Source organism: Aquarana catesbeiana, linkage group LG02 (assembly GCF_042186555.1).
Source record: "Aquarana catesbeiana isolate 2022-GZ linkage group LG02, ASM4218655v1, whole genome shotgun sequence".
Classification (NCBI taxonomy): domain Eukaryota; kingdom Metazoa; phylum Chordata; class Amphibia; order Anura; family Ranidae; genus Aquarana; species Aquarana catesbeiana.
This window is the reverse complement of record NC_133325.1, coordinates 647,856,832-647,880,992: the sequence shown is the minus strand read 5'-3', so window position 1 is coordinate 647,880,992 and position 24,161 is coordinate 647,856,832. Positions and strand designations below refer to the sequence as shown.

At 43.5% G+C, this 24,161-nt stretch overlaps 1 protein-coding gene across 1 annotated transcript in view; it reads right to left on the bottom strand.

Annotated features, from left to right (window-relative positions):
• Nucleotides 1–24,161, bottom strand: part of PHEX (phosphate regulating endopeptidase X-linked) — a 398,049-nt gene that overhangs the window by 249,220 nt on the left and 124,668 nt on the right. Inside the window, exons 4-5 of the mRNA XM_073616504.1 lie at nucleotides 15,858–15,944; nucleotides 13,742–13,968 (exon numbers count right to left, since the gene is read on the bottom strand). Of these exons, the coding sequence (XP_073472605.1) occupies nucleotides 13,742–13,968; nucleotides 15,858–15,944 (314 nt within the window). The remainder of the gene's footprint in view (nucleotides 1–13,741; nucleotides 13,969–15,857; nucleotides 15,945–24,161) is intronic.

The window sequence follows — 24,161 nt, the reverse complement described above, 5'->3', positions numbered from 1 at the left end:
AGTTCGAGTCGAACTCATGTTCGACTCGAACATTGGCTGTTCGCAAGTTCACCGAACAGCGAACAATTTGGGGTGTTCGCGGCAAATTCGAATGCCGCGGAACACCCTTTAAAAGTCTATGGGAGAAATCAAAAGTGCTAATTTTAAAGGCTAATATGCAAGTTATTGTCATAAAAAGTGTTTGGGGACCTGGGTCCTGCCCCAGGGGACATGGATCAATGCAAAAAAAAGTTTTAAAAACGGCCGTTTTTTCAGGAGCAGTGATTTTAATAATGCTTAAAGTCAATCAATAAAAGTGTAATATCCCTTTAAATTTCGTACCTGGGGGGTGTCTATAGTGTGTCTGTAAAGGGGCGCATGTTTCCTGTGTTTAGAACAGTCTGACAGCAAAATGACATTTTGAAGGAAAAAACTCATTTAAAACTACCCGCGGCTATTGCATTGCCGACAATACACATAGAAGTTCATTGATAAAAACGGCATGGGAATTCCCCAAAGGGGAACCCCGAACCAAAATTAAAAAAAAAAAATGACGTGGGAGTCCCCCTAAATTCCATACCAGGCCCTTCAGGTCTGGTATGGATATTAAGGGGAACCCCGGCCAAAATTTAAAAAAAAAAATGACGTGGGGTTCCCCCTAAATTCCATACCAGACCCTTGAGGTCTGGTATGGATTTTAAGGGGAACCCCGCGCCAAAAAAAAAAAAAAAAAACGGCGTGGGGTCCCCCCAAAAATCCATATCAGACCCTTATCCGAGCACGCAACCTGGCAGGCCGCAGGAAAAGAGGGGGGGACGAGAGTGCGGCCCCCCCTCCCTCCTGAACCGTACCAGGCCACATGCCCTCAACATTGGGAGGGTGCTTTGGGGTAGCCCCCCAAAACACCTTGTCCCCATGTTGATGAGGACAAGGGCCTCATCCCCACAACCCTGGCCGGTGGTTGTGGGGGTCTGCGGGCGGGGGGCTTATCGGAATCTGGAAGCCCCCTTTAACAAGGTGACCCCCAGATCCCGGCCCCCCCCTGTGTGAAATGGTAAGGGGGTACATAAGTACCCCTACCATTTCACGAAAAAAGTGTCAAAAATGTTAAAAATGACAAGAGACAGTTTTTGACAATTCCTTTATTTAAATGCTTCTTCTTTCTTCTATCTTCCTTCATCTTCTGGTTCTTCTGGCTCTTCTGGTTCTTCCTCCGGCGTTCTCGTCCAGCATCTCCTCCGCGGCGTCTTCTATCTTCTTCTCCTCGGGCCGCTCAGCACCCATGGCATAGGGGGGAGGCTCCCGCTCTTCTCTTCTTCTTTTCTTCTCTTCTGTTCTTCTTCATTTTCTTCTCCGGGCCGCTCCGCAATCCATGCTGGCATGGAGGGAGGCTCCCGCTGTGTGACGGCGCTCCTCGTCTGACAGTTCTTAAATAACGGGGGGCGGGGCCACCCGGTGACCCCGCCCCCCTCTGACGCACGGTGACTTGACGGGACTTCCCTGTGGCATTCCCCGTGACGTCACAGGGAAGTCCCGTCAAGTCACCGTGCGTCAGAGGGGGGCGGGGTTCACCGGGTGGCCCCGCCCACCCGGTTATTTAAGAACTGTCAGACGAGGAGCGCCGTCACACAGCGGGAGCCTCCCTCCATGCCAGCATGGATTGCGGAGCGGCCCGGAGAAGAAAATGAAGAAGAACAGAAGAGAAGAAAAGAAGAAGAGAAGAGCGGGAGCCTCCCCCCTATGCCATGGGTGCGGAGCGGCCCGAGGAGAAGAAGATAGAAGACGCCGCGGAGGAGATGCTGGACGAGAACGCCGGAGGAAGAACCAGAAGAGCCAGAAGAACCAGAAGAACCAGAAGATGAAGGAAGATAGAAGAAAGAAGAAGCATTTAAATAAAGGAATTGTCAAAAACTGTCTCTTGTCATTTTTAACATTTTTGACACTTTTTTCGTGAAATGGTAGGGGTACTTATGTACCCCCTTACCATTTCACACAGGGGGGGGGCCGGGATCTGGGGGTCACCTTGTTAAAGGGGGCTTCCAGATTCCGATAAGCCCCCCGCCCGCAGACCCCCACAACCACCGGCCAGGGTTGTGGGGATGAGGCCCTTGTCCTCATCAACATGGGGACAAGGTGTTTTGGGGGGCTACCCCAAAGCACCCTCCCAATGTTGAGGGCATGTGGCCTGGTACGGTTCAGGAGGGAGGGGGGGCCGCACTCTCGTCCCCCCCTCTTTTCCTGCGGCCTGCCAGGTTGCGTGCTCGGATAAGGGTCTGGTATGGATCTTTGGGGGGACCCCACGCCGTTTTTTTTTTTTTTTTTGGCGCAGGGTTCCCCTTAAAATCCATACCAGACCTGAAGGGTCTGGTATGGAATTTAGGGGGAACCCCACGTCATTTTTTTTTTTTAATTTTGGCCGGGGTTCCCCTTAATATCCATACCAGACCTGAAGGGCCTGGTATGGAATTTAGGAGGACTCCCACGTCATATTTTTTTTTAAATTTTGGTTCGGGGTTCCCCTTTGGGGAATTCCCATGCCGTTTTTATCAATGAACTTCTATGTGTATTGTCGGCAATGCAATAGCCGCGGGTAGTTTTAAATGAGTTTTTTCCTTCAAAATGTCATTTTGCTGTCAGACTGTTCTAAACACAGGAAACATGCGCCCCTTTACAGGCATACTATAGACACCCCCCAGGTACGAAATTTAAAGGGATATTACACTTTTATTGTTTGACTTTAAGCATTATTAAAATCACTGCTCCTGAAAAAACGGCCGTTTTTAAAACTTTTTTTTGCATTGATCCATGTCCCCTGGGGCAGGACCCAGGTCCCCAAACACTTTTTATGACAATAACTTGCATATAAGCCTTTAAAATTAGCACTTTTGATTATTCATGTTCGTGTCCCATAGACTTTAACGGTGTTCGCATGTTCGAACGAACTTTTTTCCTGTTCGCATGTTCTGGTGCGAACCGAACAGGGGGGTGTTCGGCTCATCCCTAGTTCTGAGCTATCACAACTGGGTTAGAACGCAACATAGCTGTAGTTCTAATCCCGGAGCATTGGATAACCGAACCATCAGACGTTGCAATCTGATTCAATAGCTGCAGAGGAGTGTCGGGAGAGTGGAACCCAGCGAGCAAGGGGCTTGTTACATTGGTTGGCAGCCGTGGGATTTGCTCTCCAGTTACTGGGACACTCCAAACCAGCCTGCAGGAGAGCTACACTGAAAGACTTACTTGAGAGCCGTGGAGGGAATGGTGGGATCGTGCTTCCTTGCCGTGAACACATCCAAACCATCACCTGGATGCAAGATAGCAGGAGAGGAGAAATACCAGCCACCATGGATGAGGAATTCAGAAGGAGGTTGCGAGAGAAGCAGATACAGCACAGAGGACCAGTATCAGAGCAGGTCCTGCTAGGATGGTTTGATTCTATCCGCTGCGAACTCTGGAAGGAAGCGCTAGCCCGTGAGCAGCAAAACCAGGGAAAAGTTCTCCCCTCCATCCATGTAAGGTACTGGTCGCAGTATGAAGTGCGAATGCTGTTATTGGGGGAACAGCCGAACCAGGAGTGGACAGCTGAGTTAAGCAGGCTGATCTGGGCAGAAATGCGGTTGGATGAGAGCTACAGAGCCCTCCAGTGGTATGTAGCCCAAGTGTGCCCGTGGACAGCGGATGACAGCCCCACGGAAGGCTTTGACTACGATGGCCTGGGATTGTTGTACTGGAGGCTGTCCAGGGACCCTGACTTTGGGAGTGATCGGGAGTGGCGTTTGGAGGAAATAATGGAGCACAGAGAGCGAAGACTGAATGTCTCAGAAGTGCACTGGGCATAGGAAGATTTGGAGTTTCTGGCCGTTCAGGAATGGGAGCTGGAGATCGCCTACAAACAGCTGTTAGACTCTGCTCAGCAGCAGGGTGGGGCTCCCTTTGCCTGGGACTATCAGGAAATACCAGTTGATAACTCTGAAATCCTGGCTGAAGAGTTGACAATGTGGCAGAGTAACAGTGTGCTTTGCCAACCTGGCCCCACAGCTATGGAGGCGGAGGTCTTATGGCGGATGCAGCAAGTGCTGACTGACCTTGATGAACCTGTTTCTGCATTGGATGATCTTGTATGGAGGAATGTGCCTGTCCAGCAGAATGCCAGAGAATCGGCAGTGGAAAATCTAAAGATTGCCGTCCCCAAACCTGAAGTGCTGACAACAGGGCAGAGCTCTGCTAACCTCTTCCCAGCACTGATAGCATCTTCTGGCTTCCACGGAGAGGAGATGGTGAACCTTTATCCCCAGACACCAGTTGCAGAGACAGGGGATTTGATAGACTTTTCTGCTGAGGAAGAACAACCTGGTGAGCCTCCAGCAGAAAAAGAGCTGTTATTAGGGCCAAACTTCACTGTGCTCTGCCCAGCACTGATAGCATCTTCTGGGTTCCACGGAGAGGAGATGGTGAACCTTTATCCCCAGACACCAGTTGCAGAGAGAGGGGATTTGATGGACTTTTCTGCTGAGGAAGAACAACCTGGTGAGCCTCCAGCAGAAGAGGAGCTGTTATTAGGGCCAAACTTCACTGTGCTCTGCCCAGCACCAACAGAAGTATCTGTGAAGTTACAAGTAACTTCCCCAGCTGAAGCGCTGGCAACCATACAGAGGGTCCAAGACCTCTGCCCCACACGTGTGGCAGTTTTGGAGGCTCAGGGTGAGAAGGTGGCAATCACTTCCCAGCAGCAGATACAGGGGGAGAAGGGAGAGGAGGTGTGTGTTGTCCCTCCCCAACAATTAGCCGGAGCAGATGGTGTGGGGTTTCCAGCAGAAGGGCTGGCAACAGGGCCGAGTACTGCTGGCCTCTGCCCTCAACTAACAGAGGATGGATTTCCTGTGAAGGTGGATGGGACTTCAGTCTCCACCTGTATACCCCAGGGATGCTGGGCAGTCGGCCCAGATCCCCAACAGCATGACAGAGTGAGCCCAGACACCCTGTCTTGTCTCTAGCGGCAGAAAGGACTCCAGGGAAAAGGGCCAGTCCAGGCCTCTCTCCAGCGGCAGATATGTTCTCTGAGAGAGGCAGAGGTTGGCTGGGTGAGTAATGCTTTGTTTGGAACAATTTGTTTGGGGTACTGTGTGGGTACAGGCATTAGAGGACTGGAACTACTGACTAACTTCGGAGTCAACCCGTCTGGGGTCTCCTCCTGTGTTAGTCTTCTGCCGAAAGGGGAGAAATGTGACAGACCTAGCCGGGAGAGAGACTTTTGGAGGGGACTGTATGCTATCCTCTTGCCGATCGATCGTGGGCCCTGGCATTTGGGGGAACGGTGCTCTTTGTGAGCTGTATGCCTGGGGAACCTTGAGGTGGTATTACTGTGCATTCAGGTCCTGGTCCCCCAGGACACACAGACTCTGGGGACCCTGGATTTGCCATATTGGAATAGTGACTGATTCATACCGTTGGGACTCCTACGGTTAAATGCTAATGTCATCAATTCCAGCTACCTGTCTGTTGTCTGCTAAAATGTGTATTGTAAATAAGTCTCTAGTATGGGATCTAAGAGTCATTAGATCCCCATTGTTGTTTGTGTTTAATTAACTCTGCAATTGCGATAATGTTCATTGGGAGTTCTAAGCTACAAGACAGCCAGTCTGGCCTAAAGGTCATGTCTGAGTCATCTAGGCTGTCTAAAGGGATAAGTTAATTAGCCCATGTTAATTAGGTTAATTAGGTTACAGGTGTATTGTTAGAGTAATATGAGCCGGAAGTATGCACCTCCACTGTTAGTGTATAAAAGAGCCTGTATTTTTGAATAAAGGAGATTCCTGGTTGAACTTACATACAGCCTGCCTGGTGTTTGTTCTGAGCTATCACAACTGGGTTAGAACGGCACATAGCTGTAGTTCTAATCCCGGAGCATCAGATGACCGAACAATCAGACGTTGCAATCTGATTCAATAGCTGCAGAGGAGTGTCGGGAGAGTGGAACTGAGCGAGCAAGGGGCTTGTTACAGTGTAGTATAGTGGTTAGTGTAGTATAGTGGACAGTGTAGTGTAGTATAGTGGTCAGTGTAGTGTATTATAGTGGACAGTGCAGTGTAGTATGGTGGTCAGAGTAGTGTAGTATAGTGGACAGTGTAGTGTAGTATGGTGGTCAGTGTAGTGTAGTATAGTGGTTAGTGTAGTATAGTGGACAGTGTAGTGTAGTATAGTGGTCAATGTAGTGTATTATAGTGGTCAGTGCAGTGTAGTATAGTGGTTAGTGTAGTATAGTGGACAGTGTAGTGTAGTATAGTGGTCAGTGTAGTGTGGTATAGTGGTCAGTGTAGTGTAGTATAGTGGTTAGTGTAGTATAGTGGACAGTGTAGTGTAGTATATTATAGAGGTCAGTGTAGTGTATTATAGTGGACAGTGTAGTTAAGTATGGTGGTCAGTGTAGTGTAGTATAGTGGACAGTGTAGTGTAGTATAGTGGTCAGTGTAGTATAGTGGACAGTGTCGTGTAGTATGGTGGTCAGTGTAGTGTAGTATACTGGTCAGTGTAGTATGGTGGTCAGTGTAGTGTAGTATAGTGGACAGTGTAGTATGGTGGTCAGTGTAGTGTAGTATACTGGTCAGTGTAGTGTAGTGTAGTATAGTGGACAGTGTAGTGTAGTATGGTGGTCAGTGTAGTAGGGTGGTCAGTGTAGTGTAGTATGGTGGTCAGTGTGGTGGACAGTGTCGTGTAGTATGGTGGTCAGTGTAGTGTAGTATACTGGTCAGTGTAGTATGGTGGTCAGTGTAGTGTAGTATAGTGGTCAGTGTAGTGCAGTATGGTGGTTAGTGTAGTGTAGTATGGTGGTCAGTGTAGTGTAGTATAGTGGACAGTGTAGTGGACAGTACAGTGGTCAGTGTAGTGTACAGTGTAGTGGTCAGTGTAGTGTAGTGGACAGTATATTGGTTAATATAGTGGTCAGTGTAGTGGACAGTATAGTATAGTGGTTAGTGTAGTGAATAGTATAGCGGTTAGTGTAATGGATAGTACAGTGGACAGTATAGTGAAGTGGACAGTATAGTGGTCAGTATAGTATAGTGGTCAGTGTAGTGTATGGTATAGTTCTCAGTATAGTGGTTAGTATAGTTCTCAGTGTAGTGGACAGTATAGTGTAGTGAACAGTATAGTTCTCACTATGGTGGTTAGTATAGTTCTCAGTGTAGTGGACAGTATAGTGTAGTGGACAGTGTAGTGGTCAGTATAGTTCTCAGTATAGTGGTTAGTATAGTTCTCGGTGTAGTGGACAGTATAGTGTAGTGGACAGTATAGTTCTCAGTATAGTGGTTAGTATAGTTCTCAGTGTAGGGGTCAGTATAGTATAGTGGTCAGTGTAGTTCCCAATGTAGTGGACAGTGTAGTGGACAGCATAGTTCCCACTATGGTGGTTAGTATAGTTCTCAGTGTAGTGGACAGTATAGTGTAGTGGTCAGTATAGTTCTCAGTATAGTGGTTAGTATAGTTTTCAGTGTAATGGACAGTATAGTGTAGTGGACAGTGTAGTGGACAGTATAGTTCTCAGTATAGTGGTTAGTGTAGTTCTCAGTGTAGTGGACAGTATAGTATAGTGGTCAGTGTAGTGTGGAATGGTCAGAAAAGGAATCACGTTGGTCAGTACTATTGTATTGTTGGAAGGGACTCGTTGAGTTCTAAAAGTCCGCAGGTTAGGGGGCGCAAATTACTTGCCTTGCCCTGGGTGCTGACAACCCACGCTACGCCACTGACTGTAGGCAAGACACACTTGTCTTTGTGCTCCTCACCTGGTTGCTGCCACACATGCTTGACACCATTTGAACCATATACGTTTATCTTGGTCTCACCGGACCACAGGACATGGTTCCAGTAATCTATGTCCTTAGTCTGCTTGTCTTCAGCAAACTGTTTGCGGGCTTTCTTGTGCATCATCTTTAGAAGAGGCTTCCTTCTGGGATGACAGCCATGCAGACCAATCTGATGCAGTGTGCAGCGTATGGTCTGGGCACTGACAGGCTGACCCCCCACCCCTTCAACCTCTGCAGCAATGCTGGCAGCACTCATATGTCTATTTCCCAAAGACAAACTCTGGATAGGACGTTGAGCATGTGCACTCAACTTCTTTGGTTGACCATGGCGAGGCTTGTTCTGAGTGGAACCTGTCCTGTTAAACCGATGTATGGCCACCGTGCTGCAGCTCAGTTTCAGGGTCTTGGCAATCTTCTTATAGCCTAGGCCATCTTTATGTAGAGCAACAATTCTTTTCTTCAGATCCTCCAAGAATTATTTGTCATGAGGTGCCATGTTGAACTACCAGTGGCCAGTATGAGCGATAAGACCAAATTTAACACACCTGCTCCCCATTCACACCTGAGACCATGTAACACTAATGTGTCACATGACACCGGGGAGGAAAATGGTTAATTAGGCCCAATTTGAACATTTTCACTTAGGGGTGTACTCATTTTTGTTGCCAGCGGTTTAGACATTAATGGCTGTGTGTTGAGTTATTTTGAGGGGGCAGCAAAATTACACTGTTATACAAGCTGTACACTCACTACTTTACATTGTAGCAATATATACACATATACATACACACATACTATATTGTCAAAAGTATTGGCAGACCTACCTTTACATGCACATGAGCTTTAATGGAATCCCAGTCATAGTCCATAGTGTTCAATATTGAGTTGGTCCACCCTTTGCAGCTATTACAGCTTCAACTTATCTGGGAAGGCTGTCCACAAGGTTTAGGAGTGTATCTATGAGAATGTTGGGACCATTCTTCCAGAAGCACATTTTTGAGGTCAGGCACTGATGTGGATGAGAAGGCCTGGCTCACAGTCTTCTCTCTAATTCATCCCAAAGGTGTTTTATGGGGGTGAGGTCAGGACTTTGTGCAGGCCAGTCAAGTTCCTCCACCCCAAACTCGCTCATCCATGTCTTATTGTACCTTGCTTTGTGCACTGGTGCGCAGTCATGTTGGAACAGGAAGGGGCCATCCCCAAACTGTTGCCACAAAGTTGGGAGCATGAAATTGTCCAAAATGTCTTGGTATGCCGAAGCCTTAAGCGTTTCCTTCACTGGAACTAAATGGCCAGGCCCAACCCCTGAATCAACCAAATCTCCAACTCCATTTGAAGAAATACAGCCCTAAACTTGCAAGCACCATGCTTCACTGTTGTCTGCAGACGCTCAGTATTCTCCAGTCCTTCAGTGAACAAACTGCCTCCTGCTTTCAAATTTTGACTCATCAGTCAAAAACACCTGCTGCCATTTTTCTGCAAACCCAGTTCCTATGTTTTCGTTTATAGGACATGGAAACAAGGCTAAGCGACTCAACTATGCTCAAAAACATAGGTACTCTAACCGAGCAAGATTCTCTGCTACCTCTGTCTCTAGAAATCCTGAAAGTGAACCCTCATTACTAGAATAAATATGATCCCCCAATTTGTTATTGTTAGCACAATTTATTTCTAAAAAGACTGAACAGAAGCAATTGTTTAAATTACTTGCTACATTCAGGTCTCCCTCAATATAAGTGTTGTGCCCAGTTTTCATTTTAGTGATCCCACTGCATTTTTCCTTTCGTCACTGATGTACCCAAAAGGTTTTGTTCCCTTTCTTTCTAAATTTAGCAATTTCCTCCTCTTTCTGTGCTTTGGCAGCACTGATAATGTGTTTGGTCTCCTTTTGTCTATTTTTATTAATTTCCTTGAATCTCCTATATGCTGATTTTTTTTTCTTCTCCTTTATTATCTTACTTACCTCTTTTGTAAACCATATTGGCTTTTTTTTCCATTTAGTCTTACTAATATGCCTGACATATAATCTAGTTGCCTCCAGGATGGTAGATTTTAACAGTGCCCACTGATTACTGACTCCTGACATTTTAGAGGTTTTTTATTCGTTTTTTTAAAGATTCCCCCATTTCAGAAAAATGTGCCCTTTTGAAATTCAAAAATTTTTTGTATATGATTTTTCAGTTCTTGCTTTCAGCACTTAGCGACCGCCCGCCCGCAATGTACTGCGGACGAGCAGCCACTGTAGGCAAAGCAACATACCTGCGTTGCTGCCTACTTCCGGGTTTAGAGTGGTATATTTACCATAGTTTGCAGGCGCTATAACTTTCACGCAAACCAATCAACATACATTTATTGGGATTTTTTAAATCTAAAACATGCAACAAAATACATATTAGCCAACATTTATGAAGAAATTCAATTTTTTTTATTGTATATGTTTTATAGCACAAAGTAAAAAAATTTTTTTTTTTTTCAAAATGTTCAGTATTTTTTCGTTTATATCACAAAAAAGAAAAAACCCAGTGGTGATCAAATGCCACTAAAATAAAGCTTTATTTGTGTGAAATAAATTATATAAATTTAGTTTGGGTACAGCATTGCATGACTGCGCAATCATCAGTAGCGTAGTGCCAAGCACATACCAACGGCCTTTTGCGTAGTGTGAATGGGCCCTAAAAAAGGGTTTGATTACCTTCTTCACTATTGTTTGACTCATACTCTTTCTTTCCTGTGTATACATTTTAAAGTGTATTTCCAAGTAGAAATAAATCGTTTTTCTTTGTATGGGTAAAGCACAGTTTCACTTTAACCCATTCATGCCTAAGGGTTAATGCCTAAGCACAATTTTACAACTTTGACATGTGTTAGTAAAACCGTACATATCATCACAACTACTTTGTGCATCCAGGTGGATTATACCACATCACACTGACATTAACTGATATTAATTTCACAAAAAATCCTGCCTAAAAAAATCCTGACCATGACCTTTGACCCTAGCCTTGACCCAAACACTAACCCTGGCAATGACTTAGATCAAACCCTTGATCTAGGTATTTTTTAAATTTTATTATTTTATTATTAAAAAATATATATATTTTTTTTTTTACACAGTTTTTTTTTTCTCTCTATCTGCATGGAAAGAGAGAGATACAATGTATCTCTCTCCTCCATTCAGACAGAGAAAACACGGGGGCAGGCTTCACAGTGACTGATCACTATGATAGCCAATCAGAGGCTATCATAGTGATCAGATGACCCAGAATCGGGAGTTTCGGGTTCCGATAATTAGTACAGGCCCAGGGGCTCTCAGTGAAACCACATACTCTGTTGCTCTGGCAGCTGGGAGCACGCCATGCAGCATGCTCCCAGAACAAAGACAGATATGCAGATATGCAGCCCACAAAAAAAAAACCCAGTCCAGTGGGGCAGCATATTTGTGTATGGGGTTAAATAATCTGAAACCAAAGCTTACAGGTTTTTATTTTGCTGTCTGTTGTCTCACTGGAGAAATTTTCCTTCTCTTGACTTTTTAGAGACAAAAAATAAAATAAAAGAAATCACTCCAAAATGAGGTTAAACCCTTTTTAAGCAGTTGTCACTGAAACAGAAATAGAGAAGAACCTCTATTTCATTCCAATCACAACTATAAAGTTTTGGACCCCACATCTTTTTCTGTCCTAGTAATAATATTCACTAGGGCAAACAGAGAGGGGGTTAACACTTAGGGATATCTCATGTTCTTAATAATGTAAGGAAAAGTCTACATCTGGATTGCATCACAAGAACAGAGATTACGTTCCAGTTCCAAGTTCTCAGGCAGGCTTTGAACTTCCCCAAACTTCCCCAAGTTTTCCCAAAAGCAACTGGTCAGTGTGGGTCTAACAGTGTGGATTCATGCCATTCAGGTCCAAGAACAAAGGGGCTTCTTGATGAAAGCAGGATTGCCATCCAACAATAAAGCCCAAAACAATAAATATGAAAAAGTTATGTAATTTTAACATTTTTGGCAGCCTTTAAGCACCTCAAGTACATTACTATTGGACTGAGTTTGGCAACACCACCAGTACAAGAAAATACTCAGCTTGCGTGCTGAAAGTGGAATGCCATATTTAGGAGACAATATGAGAACGAGTACTTGGTTGTCAACTAGTCACCTTAGGAAGCTAGTCATCTTAGACTGGTGACAATGTAAGTGGGGACTACCACTAATACTGCATGCATTCAGAATGATAATTGGTAAAGGAGGACAAGTTAAAGGATAAGTGCACTTTTTTTAAAAGAAAAATAAATAAAAAATATTAAAAGCACATTTTTTTGCAGTTTTTTTTTTTTCGAGCCTGTAAAGCATTGCACCAGTGATCAGCAGACCATTGATGCCATGCAGGTCTCCTACAGATCTGTCAGTATATCTGTGTGCATGTAAATCCCGTACGGGCAAGCAGATACACTGACAGGAAGAATCAATGAACTACCACAGCGTTCAACAGCACCATGGTAGTTTATTGAGAACTACAAGCCGACAGCTGCAAAGGATGTCGGGGCTTGTAGTTCATTCACACACACACACAGCTGTGTGAATGAATGTCACTGCCGTGTGGGCAGAGCCCCATACAGCCACGCTGATTTCAAAAAGTGACAGCTAGTAAGGAGAACTTCTCCCTGCACTGCTGTCACAGGCAGGACTGCTGTTAGAAATCACAGGGCCCCATACAGCCTACCTGACAAGGCCCCCCCGGTCGAAAGTGACGAGGACATAGATTTATAAGTCTCTTTCTCTGCAGCTTCACAGATGAATGAAGAGTAAGCACTCTGAGGCTTCCTACTCATCCACAAACTGAAGCATAGTAAATAGTTTACTATGCTTCAGTGATGAACAGATACAGGAGTGATTGGTAGTGATTTCTCACTGTGTTCATTCAGGAAAGGAAGGGGACTGTAAATTACATATTTGCTGGCCCCTTCCCCTGCTCTCCATCCTGAAGCATCCCCCTGTGTGCATGTAGCAGCTGCCGACAGGAGAGGAGGGAAGCCAGCAGAACTGTGGGGTAAAAGGGCACACGGAGGGCCCGGACAGCAAATGGGAGGGGCACATGTGCTAGGATCAATCTCTCTGCTGTTCAGCCATAGGGAGAAAGGGGGGGGGGAGAAGCTGGCAGCGCTGCAGGGGGAGGCAGAAGAGGATTGGTGCCTGCAATAAGACAGTACAGCCGGCCCTCCTTAGCAGGTGCCTGGGCCCCCCTTTTAAACTGATGGGGCCTAGGCCCAGCACAGGAGGGCTGGCTGTACTGCCTTATCAGTGGTCCTAGTCGCAGGTGGGGAGGGGGGGGAGAATCGGGCAGTGGCTGCAGCATTGGGAATATGTTACATGTTTCACCCTAAAAACATGTTGTAACATGTTCCCAAAGGTGAACTCATCCTTTAAAGCGGAGGTCCACCCCCCCAAAAAAATTTAAAACCAGCAGCTACACATACTGCAGCTGCTGGCTTTTAATAATAGGACACTTACTTGTCCTGGAGTCCAGCGATGTCGGCACCGTAGCTGATGTTTCCATCAGCTGTCGGGTGCTGCCGCCGCCATTGCGGGTACGGGTACCTGGCAGTATAGCCTTTCGGCTTCATGCCTGGAACCCTACTACGCATGTGCGAGGCCCGATCCTCTCTCCTACTGGCCCGGCGTAAGGGGAAGGAGGAGGGAGGAGGAGGGAGCCCCAGCTGTAACGTCAATAGCAGCGGCTGAGGCTCCCAGAAGTGGGAAAGGATACCTGTAAAAGACAGATATCCTGTCCCCCCCAAAAGGTGCCAATTGTGGCACCGGAGGGGGGAGGAATCAGATGAGTGGAAGTTCCACTTTTGGGTGGAACTGCGCTTTAAGCCATAAGAACATTAGGAAGCTATAACAATCGTTGCAGGAAACCAAAACAAAAATACTAATAGTGATATGCTTCAAACAAAGGTCTTACCTTTATAATGAAGTTATTTGATAATTTGTCATCTGTCCCCACCAAGGCACGCATGAACACTGATGTACTGTACTGTGCCCGTAATTCTGCAATCGTCTGTAGAAAGTTGAACTTTCTCTCTGACCACTTTCCTTCACTTCCGATGTTAGACTCGAGAACTGGCCAGCGAAGGGAGGACTGTTTCAATAGTTTTATGAAAGGTTTGACATCAACTTCTTCTATTTGGCCTATAAAATACAAAAGTATGCATAACATTTATAGTATAATGGGCTACAATACCATGGACTTCTGATGAACACAGTGGGGTTGATTTACTAAAATTGGAAAGTGTAAAATTTGGTGCAGCTGTGTATGGTAGCCAATCAGCTTCTAACTTCAGCTTGTTCAATTAAGCTTTGACAAACAAACAAAAAAATGGTGGCTGATTGTTTTTTATGCAAATCTGCACCAGATTTTGCACTCTCCAGTTTTAGTAAATCAAGCCCATTATGTGGCCAATAAGCTGGGAGACCTGATTATAATTTTTCACCATCATACTCCCAGTCTTTGAGTTGAGTCTGGATATGAGCTTTGTCTGTTGATCGAGTGATCTAAATCAGCTGCTCCCATATAAGATGTTTGAATAACCTGCTTTCTTTTAGTATTTGGTTAATATTTGGTTTTAGTTCCTTACTCTTTAAAAAGACCATGTCGCCAGGTCAATCATTCCAGCAAAATTTTTTCCCATAAGATTACAAATGCATTTAACGCATTTTATGCATTTTATATACTTGTGTAGACATTCAAAAGCTCTGAAACCACTGCTGGGCTCCTCCATATTGGATGTAATTTTTGTAGACTCAAAACTGACACTCGAGTGTCACTCTATAGTATTTCCATTTGCCCCTTCACAGGTACATACAAGGTTATGTAGATAGAGATGTAAAGGGAGAGGGAGAGATGCTGGGCCAGCACAGAGAACAATTAGGCAATCCCCCAGAGGATGAGAGTCACACTGTGAGTAAATAATACATCTTTTATGGAAAGGAAAACACTTCAAGCAGGCAATAACACTTGATTTTTATGTGGTTCTACCTACATTTTTTTTTTAAGATGGTGACAGGTTTTTTTTTTTTTTTAATATTGTATGCTTTTCTTTCTGCTGCTAGCCTATAACGTTAACCAACAGAACTTAAATACACATTCAAGGTAGGACAGTGTAATTTGCGGGAAGGAGTGCTAGAGCTGCTGCTGTGAAAGCATATCGAAACCCAAAAACAAAAATGTTATTTATTACAGCTTACTAGTTCTTAGATATGGAACTACATTCTTTTTAAATTTTAGATCTTTTTCAGCAAGTAAAGACCTACATTTCTATTTCTCAACTTCAATTTCTTATAATCCATCTACAAGCTTTAAACGTAGTCTAATGTTTAATCGTCTTTAAAGTAGCTGTAAACCGTTGGTTAGTTTTTGTTTGTTTGTTTGTTTTTTTTAGGACCTGCAAGGTAAAGGCATAATGTGCTAATATGCATCGCATACTAGCACATTATGTGAAAATAACCTGAAAACAAAGCCTTCCAGCGTCCATATTTACCCGGTCTTCCTTCCGGGTCCGTGGACTCTGGCTCTGTGACAGGCTGGAGCCGCGATGACGTCACTCCTGAGCATGCGTGGGGGAGCCGTCAATAACGGCACACATGTCTAAAGGAACGAATATAAGTCCAGTGTGCATGAGGTCTAAATGTTATTGCAAACATAAGATAAGCAGACATGTCTTTTTTTTTAATGTTTGTTTGGGATCCCCTTGGTTGGTTTTATTATTGCCTGTTAGACAACCTTTATATATTTAGGGTCAAACTCAACAGCATCAAGCCATACAAGTTATAAATCCCCTAGCTCAGGTAATAGGCATTCATCTCCTCTTTGATTGGTGAACTGCCCCAACCATGGAGAGTTCAAAAGAAAGCGCATGCTGCTTCATTTAGTTCATTTTGGTTTCAGTTTTCCAGAAATATTTAGATATTGTTATTTGGGGGAAAAAATGGATGGAGGATACCAAAGGGCATCCATTTTCACATATATCCAAGGAAATATACACTGTGATCTAAATACACCTCCAAGGCCAGACACTTACTTTCATTCATGCAGGAGATGTAAAATATCTTTGCCTTTTGCGTAGCCTCTGAATCTCTCCTCTTGCTTAAGGGTTTCTCGAGAAGTGCTGAAAATAAACAATAACAGTTGGTTTTATCCCCTGCTCTCAATAACAACATCACGATGCAGGTCTCTATGAAGCAGCTTGATGTCAATACTACAAGACATAACAAATTAAATACACCACAATCAATATGTCCCTTCTGTTCTGATGGGTGAGGCAGCTGAACAGAATCATATGTCACTTCTAATGCTTTGCCTTGCACAAATCAGGGTCCGGATGTAAGACATTAACTAAAGCAACGCAAGGAGTCAATGCTATAGTGTAACAGAACTGATTTATAATGTAGTGAAAACTGTTTTTCTCAATACCCTAGTTGATTAAAAGACAGTTTACAAAGTGTTATATGTTTTATCTCACCTTACAGCATACAAAATATACTCATTTAAAATTCTTTTTAGATTTTTAAATAAGGTATATGTTAATACAGTCTGAACATAGTTATAAGAACAATTATTAGTCTGCTCTGAATGTACAGTCTGCTCATCTCCAGATAAAAGCTAAATATATGGGTGCCGTTTAACACCAAAAAAGGAATTTGTATCTCTGTCAGTCAAGTTCTGAGATTTACACAGCCCTGCTACGCAGCACAGTCCTGTGACAGGGGACCTAATTTTCTGCAGTCAAATAACACTTGCAAGTCTTGTCCCCTCCCCAGTCTGTGACTGGACAATGAAATGAGTAGCAGTGGAATGATAGGCTTATATCTACGTCACTATGCTCTCTCTTCCTATCAACATATTCCTTGTTAGTAAATGAGCACTGCAGTACAGCTGATTGATTCCTTATGCTGCCTCCCTTTCCCAGCCAGAATGTTGCCATACAGATATTTGCAAATGGCTGAAACATTAAATTCAAGGTCTTGCACTGCTCAAAAAATAGATTTAATATAGAGTATTAATAAATACTAGACTAAAACCAGAGTTTGGCATTAAAGCTCATTTGGCTGTATTTCTCCTGTTGATCACAGGAGTTCAGTTTGTTCTGCACTCCTGTGAGCTGTGGTTTCAGCAGACAGCAGGCTAAAGCCCGCTGTTGGATGACATCACAGAGCTGGTTCAGGCTCAGGCAAGATAGCGACAATGGAGTCGGGATCCATCTACATGCCTGGACTGGCACCTAGCTCATCCTCTCAGTGAGCTGCTGACAGCCTGAGCCGGCACCTCCTACCCCCTCCACAACCCAGCACTTAAGTGAGCGTGGGGGGGGGGGCAGACCAGAGAGCAATGACTGACAAACAGCAGCTCTCTGCTCAGGGAGCCCTGAAAACCAAGTGATCAGTGGTGCTAGATCACTTGGTTCTCTGTGTTAGAGCCAACGGGGGACAGACGCAGCATCGAACCGATGCTGCACGCACTTAGGTAGGTATGATTCTACAAAAAAAATAATAATTTACTTTGCTTTTAAGTTTTCTGATAGATTCCAGTTTATGGTTGTTTATTTTCCGGGTGAAGGTTGGTGGAAAGATCTCTGGGTTTGGCTTCCAGTGATGCACAACCTGGACCTGGACATTTTTCAGCTCTTTTATACTACAATAGAAGTGCAAACACACCCAAGCTGAAAAACAGAAGAGACAGAAACTATAGCCTGGGGATCTCACCACTGGCCTCCTACAGGTGAATCTGGTGAATCAGCAGATGTATAACTTTTGAGTTGAGTGTTTGTTTATTAGAGTGAGCTAGACAATAACTAGTATTTACATACTTGACTGGTTTTCTTTATTGCCTTAACATAGCTGATTTGTCAAAAAGGGGGATTAATATTAGTATGTATAGAATTTTTATTTTACATAAAGCTAACATCTAATGTAGTTTTTCAAACCCTGCACTTCAAAAAGAAAAAGCAAAAGGTATAGGGGTAATATAAAATATAGCAATGGTACTTCCTATTGTTTCTGTTATAACATTTTAAAGGCAGGAGAATTTAGGGAAGACCAAGTGAATCATTCTTATACAGCTACGAGGGTTGATTTAGAGTGGTTGTAAAGGCTAAAGGTTTTTTTTTATCTTAATGCATTAAGATTAGCAAACCCAGCCCCCCTAAATACTTACCTGGGCCCAATCTCAATCTAGCTTTGTGCCCGAGAGCAGCATCGCTACTCTCTCTCATCATTGGACATAGATGCAGTGAGGAGAAAGCGGGGGGGGGGGCAGGGCCGGCGCCCTCCTAACTATGCATGCATATCTTTGAGCCTCCTATTTGAAATCTGTTTATTTTGTCTTTATTCATTGAATATCTGCCTCTTGTTCCAAAATTATGTTAGCCATTGCTTCAGGGCATGTTAAAATGGGGTGATAGTTTATGAATGTCGCTACAAATAAGGGAGAGGGATTTTGTAGACGTGATTAAAAGTGGGATTGGTTAGTATAATGTCCCTGAATTTCATTTAACACATCTGGTAACCTTATTATATCTAGCGCATATTTGTTGATATTCTTTATTTCTTTTATCGTAAAGATCTAGGAAAGTCCGATGTGACAAACAGCCCCTTTAGGTCTGGGACACAGTCCTGGATGGGGTTTACTTGCTGCCCAGATGCTGGTATTTTATGTAGTAGGCCACAACTCTTTCCCTACCTGGGATATCAATGAAATGTTTTCTGGGATTTGTGGTGGTATGAGTGTGTTCAGTTCCTATTCCAAACCCACCTGATCTCCTCTGTCAGGAAGCTATCACTGAACAAAGCCAATCATAAATGTCCAAGGCATGTTCTAGGGGCATACATAGGCGTGGCTGAGGGACAGGGAATTACTTGGCAGCTTATGATTGGCTTTGCACAGTGACAGCATCCTAGAGGCATAGCTCAGGTAGGCTCGAACTAAGATCTAAGTGTAGCACTGACCCCCGAAGGAGCTGCTGATTTATTTGGGCCTGTACTCTGCTTTGTTTCCCCTTTGAATATCTCAGTCCCCCTGACACAGCTGTGCTGTGATAGTGTGTAGTCAAAACGAAATCATAAGGCAAGTTCACAATACTCAATATAATATACCTGTCTGTAGTTACCTTACCCTCCTCTTGGCTGGTGATGAAGAGTAAAACAACCCTCACACGGTTATACTTGAATAATAACCTTATTTACTGTAATTGTTTTAGAAGGTTTAAACTACAATGATTGTACTTTCAGAACAACATAGTCTGACAGTCAACTGAACTTTATATTATAAAGATACAATACAGGTATAACATGTCTGAAACAATATATAAGTGGTGTAGAAAAGTAAATAGGATAACCGTCAGAGTGAATTTATCTCACTATGAGCACTTTCCTATTTCCTGCGCGCTTTATTACTACACTAAATCAAAGACTAACTTGATAAAGTGTAGTACAACAAATAGAGAGCTCCCTCATTTAGTATCACACTACCCCAATGTAGTAAAGGGACACAAGGCCTCGTGTTTTACTAAACAGTCCTTTTCTTCTCTTCTTTTCTTCTGTTAGCAAAAAACAAAGTAGATTTGTAATCCAAAGGGTTAAAGACTTCTGATCAAAATAGACTGAAAATGTGAAAGTAAAGTTCTGGTACAGCAGCGCTATAACTAACTTTGATGCCAGGGACTCAGTACTAAATCCTCTTGACTTTCCTTGTGGGACTATGGGTCCCAGCAACTCTGTCTTATGTAAATGGATGTATAAAAGTGCATCAAGAAACTTCTGGGCAACAGCCCTCTCACCCAACCAGGACAATGTTGTCAGAAGACTCCGTTCTGATGTACAGGGTTCTGTCTCCGGCTCACAAGTTCTCAGTCTATTCGCTGTGGCTACGCCGTCATGCTGCACCACCTCACAGACGACCAGGAGTTCTCGGTTACCTCCTTCAAGGGTCTCTGGAACGATCACACTGCTACTTCAGCATGCTGTGATATAAGGCCGAATCAAAGACTGCTCACAGATGACTGGGAGTTCTCGGTTACCTCCCTTCAAGGGTCTCTGGATCGATTACTCTGCTACTCCAGCACGCTGTGATCTAAGGCAGGATCGCTGGCTGCTGTTCCGCTCCACATAGGGTAGGCTGCAACTGTGTGGGACACACACACCCACAGAGCCCTCTGGCAGGCCACGCGTCCCAGGAACAAGAGACTTAAGATGGCCGCTCCCAGCCCTTTTATAATCGTCCCACAATGCAGTTCTGTTCCTTGAGGTTTGTGGGAGTTACTGAGCATTGTGGGTAGGTCAAGTTAATGTCCAAATGTAAACAAACAAAGCACTTCCATGTCAACTTGAATAATACAAGAAATAAAGATGCAGTCCTTTTATATTTTGGCCGCTAGATGGCGCCAGATGATAAGATATAACATAACATTAAGTTACATCAAAAATGTGACCCGCTACATAAGCACTCCTGATATTATTATTATTATTATTATTATTATTATTATTATTATACAGGATTTATATAGCGCCGACAGTTTACGCAGCGCTTTACAACATTAGGGCAGACAGTACAAGTACAATACAATTCAATACAGGAGGAATCAGAGGGCCCTGCTCGTTAGAGCTTACAATCTATCATCCCTGTTAGATAAAGACTGCATGTAGGCTGTGCTGGAACAATGTGCAGGTCTAAGCAGATCCAAATGATCTCACTGCTAGTCAGGAGGCTGAATCTTTTCTTGTGTACTGGGTTGAACAGTCCCTCCTGAAAGGGAAAGTTCTTTTGTTTTCTGTTTGATGCGGCAGTGACAAATAAACATGGGCAAAAACTCTTTCAATGCACTTTGGTGTGTGGACTACCTATCTGCAAGGTATATCTTTGAAGCTGACCCCTGCACAGAACACATTGATGTGTGATATTTGCCATTCAGTAAACATAGCTGATACATATTTAACTTTTTTAATTCATAAAATGTAATATATTACACGCTGAAATGTAAACCTGACACTATCCCTCCAGATTTTTACCTGTGATAATCATGAAGTTTATGGATGAACAAACAAACAACCAACAGTACATGTGGTGACTTGATTAAGGATTGGTCCATTTTTCCCTACAGAATAGATAGAAAGCCTGCATGACACAATAATGAATCACTCTAATTGACAGGAGATGCAGGCCGGCCTGGGTGTGTAGCAGTCACAAGGGGATAGGCAGAACCCTTACTTCTCATTGCAGCTAATCAAACATCTGCTTATGAATGGACAAATGGAGAATGCATTGGTTTGTAATGTTCCTTTCCACTCAATCAGTGAGGAATCCAGGGAACATTACATTTAAAGTGCATGTAAAGCTGTACACAGAAATTGCACAAATGCATTTCTTTACTATTTATTTGACAAATTAACTCTTGTGTCTATCCCAATTATTATGAAATACTCGATAATTTGGCCAGTTCCCCTGTCTTCTTCTATAATTTTGACCATGCCAAGCACAAAAGCAGATCCATGCTGGCATAGTTAGCGTGGTTGATCTTGCTGGTTGAAGCTACAAAACACCGTGCTGATGCACAGCATGTCTGTATTCTCATAGTACCGCACTGTGCCCTGCTCTGCTTGCTTGACAACAGCTCCTAGCAGAAGCCTTGCTTTCCAAATAGGGAAGGTATTTCATGATGTAATTCTGTAAAGATGCGTAGACACGGGCGGACTTTTTGACCGGACTGGTCCGACGGACTTTCCAACGGACTTTCAACGGACTTTTGATAGACTTCCGACTGACTTTTTAACAAACAGACTTGCCTACACACAATCACACCAAAGTCCAGCGGATTCGTACGTGATGACGTATACCAGACTAAAATAAGGAAGTTGATAGCCAATAGCCAATAGCTGCCCTAGCGTCGGTTTTTGTCCGTCGGACTAGCATACAGACGAGCGGATTTCTGGGTCCGGTGGAGTTACGACGTAAAGATTTGAAGCATGCTCCAAATCTAAAATCCGTCAGATTTTCGACTGGAAAAGTCCGCTGAAGGTCCGATGAAGCCCACACACGATCGGATTGTCTGCCGGACTCGGTCCGTCGGACCAGTCCGATCGAAAAGTCCACTCGTGTGTACGCTGCATAACACAACATCAGACAATGAAGACCTGCCACCTCCACACTTGTGAAGATGGTTGGACAAGGAGATTGTGCTCTTAAGTGACCAAGGAATAAAAATGAAAATAAAAGGTGAAAAAGCAATTTTAAAAAAATTAATCAAATGTATATTAAGGTGTGTTTATGAGAAGAGAAGAATGTGATTTTACTTTCTTAGCTTCATGTATACTTTAACCACATCAGGGTGGCACAGTTATGTAGTGGGTAGCACTCTCGCCTAGAAGTAAAAAGGGTCACTGGTTTGAATCCCAACCACGACACTACCTGCCTGGAGTTTGCATGTTCTCCCTGTGCCTGCGTGAGTTTCCTCTGGTTTCCTCCCACACTCCAAAGACATGCTGGTAGGTTAATTGGCTTCTGTCAAAATTGGCCCTAGTATATGAATGTGAGTTAGGGATCTTAGATTGTAAGTTCCTTGAGGGTAGGGACCAATGTGAATGTACAATGTATATGTAAAGCGCTATGTAAATTGATGGCGTTGTATAAGTACCTTAAATAATAATAATCAGCTCCGGAATGTTTACAACCCCCCCCCTTTCATGACCAGGACTTTTTTTGTGAAATGGCACTGTGTTACTTTAACTGACAATTGCGCGGTCATACGACACTGTACCCAAAAAAAAAATGTATGTCCTTTTTTTCCTACTAATAGAGCTTTTTTTTGGTGGTATTTGGTCACCTCTGCGATTTTTATTTTTTGCGCCATAAACACAAAAAAATCATTTCGAAAAAAAAAACAATATTTTTTAACGTTCTGCTATAAAACGCATCCACTAAAAAATGTAAAAAATCTAATTTGTTCATCAGTTTAGGTCAATACGTATTCTGTTACATTTTTTTTTTTTTTTTTTTTTGGTAAAAGGGAGGGAGTGCTTGCTAGCTGTGTGTGTGCTTTATGATGATGTATCTATACCTTTCAATACCTTTCAATAAATTCAGAGTTTTTATATACTCTATATACTCTATTTACTTGTCTTGACCATTATGATTACCTGAAGTCCCATGGGCTATTTATTTGTTTTATTGTATGTAATATGGGGATGGAGGTATGTCATATCAAGAGGCAGCTTGATATGACATACCTGGATGTATGGGCGGGGCCACCGGTACATCGATGCCATGCTTCTGCAGGCACCGTGGGACTTCAGCATTGTGGCGTCTCTGCGTCTGGCATGCAGCTTACCATCCAGTTAGCGGGAGGAGTCCACGTCCGTGGGCTTCCACGTGATGATGAGCATGCTGCTTGCTCGCGTCATGGCCATCTGACGCATGACGTTAGGGGTGGAGTCTGCTGCAGCCATCTGGGGATTTAGGTGGGGGGCTGGCGTGGCAAACTTTCTTTCTCGTTGTGCAGGAGACAGCCGACAACAGCTGGAAATTGAATGGGAAGTGGCGTCACCCATAGACTTACTATGGGGCTTCTATTGTTGGCTGCCTCCTCTGCACCCTCCTCCACAGCAAAGCCGCTGCTGATATCTCAGCATGGGACCGGAAAGGAGTGGCTTTAGAAAAGGTATGTATAGCGATTTTTGCTTTACAGGGCTGGATAGGTAAGTCTTAGATTGTGGCTGGAATTAGATTTAGAGATTTTAGTTTTAGGTACTTTAAGGTACAGTAAAAGTGGTTTAATCTGAGTTAACTCCAATCTGGAGCAAACTATCACAATATTGATATTAGGTGGCACTGAGGAGCACACTTATTTCCAATGATAGTCAACATCTAATGGCCAAAATATGGTGTTTTCCAACACCATTTTACCAGGCACTTTCACCCTCTTTCACCCTCTTCCTGCCCAGACCAATTTTCAGTGCTGTGACACTTTGAATGACCATTGCGTAGTCATGCAACACTGTACCCAAATTTTTATCGTTTTTTTTCACACAAATAGAGCTTTCTTTTAGTGGTATTTAATCACCACTGTTTTTTTTATTTTTTGCTAAATAAATAAAAAAGACCAAAAATGTTGAAAAAAAAACGTGTTTTTCTTTTATAAAATTTTGCAGATAAATAGTCTTTCTTAATATATTTAGGTCAGAGTGTATTCTGCTACATTTATTTGGTGAAAATAATCCAAATCAGTGTTTATTATTTAGTTTGTAAGGAAGTTAGAGTCCACAAACTATGGTATTTACTGTATATCTGAAAATTATTCAATCCTGATATACTGACTGACACTGGTCATTTCTTAAAG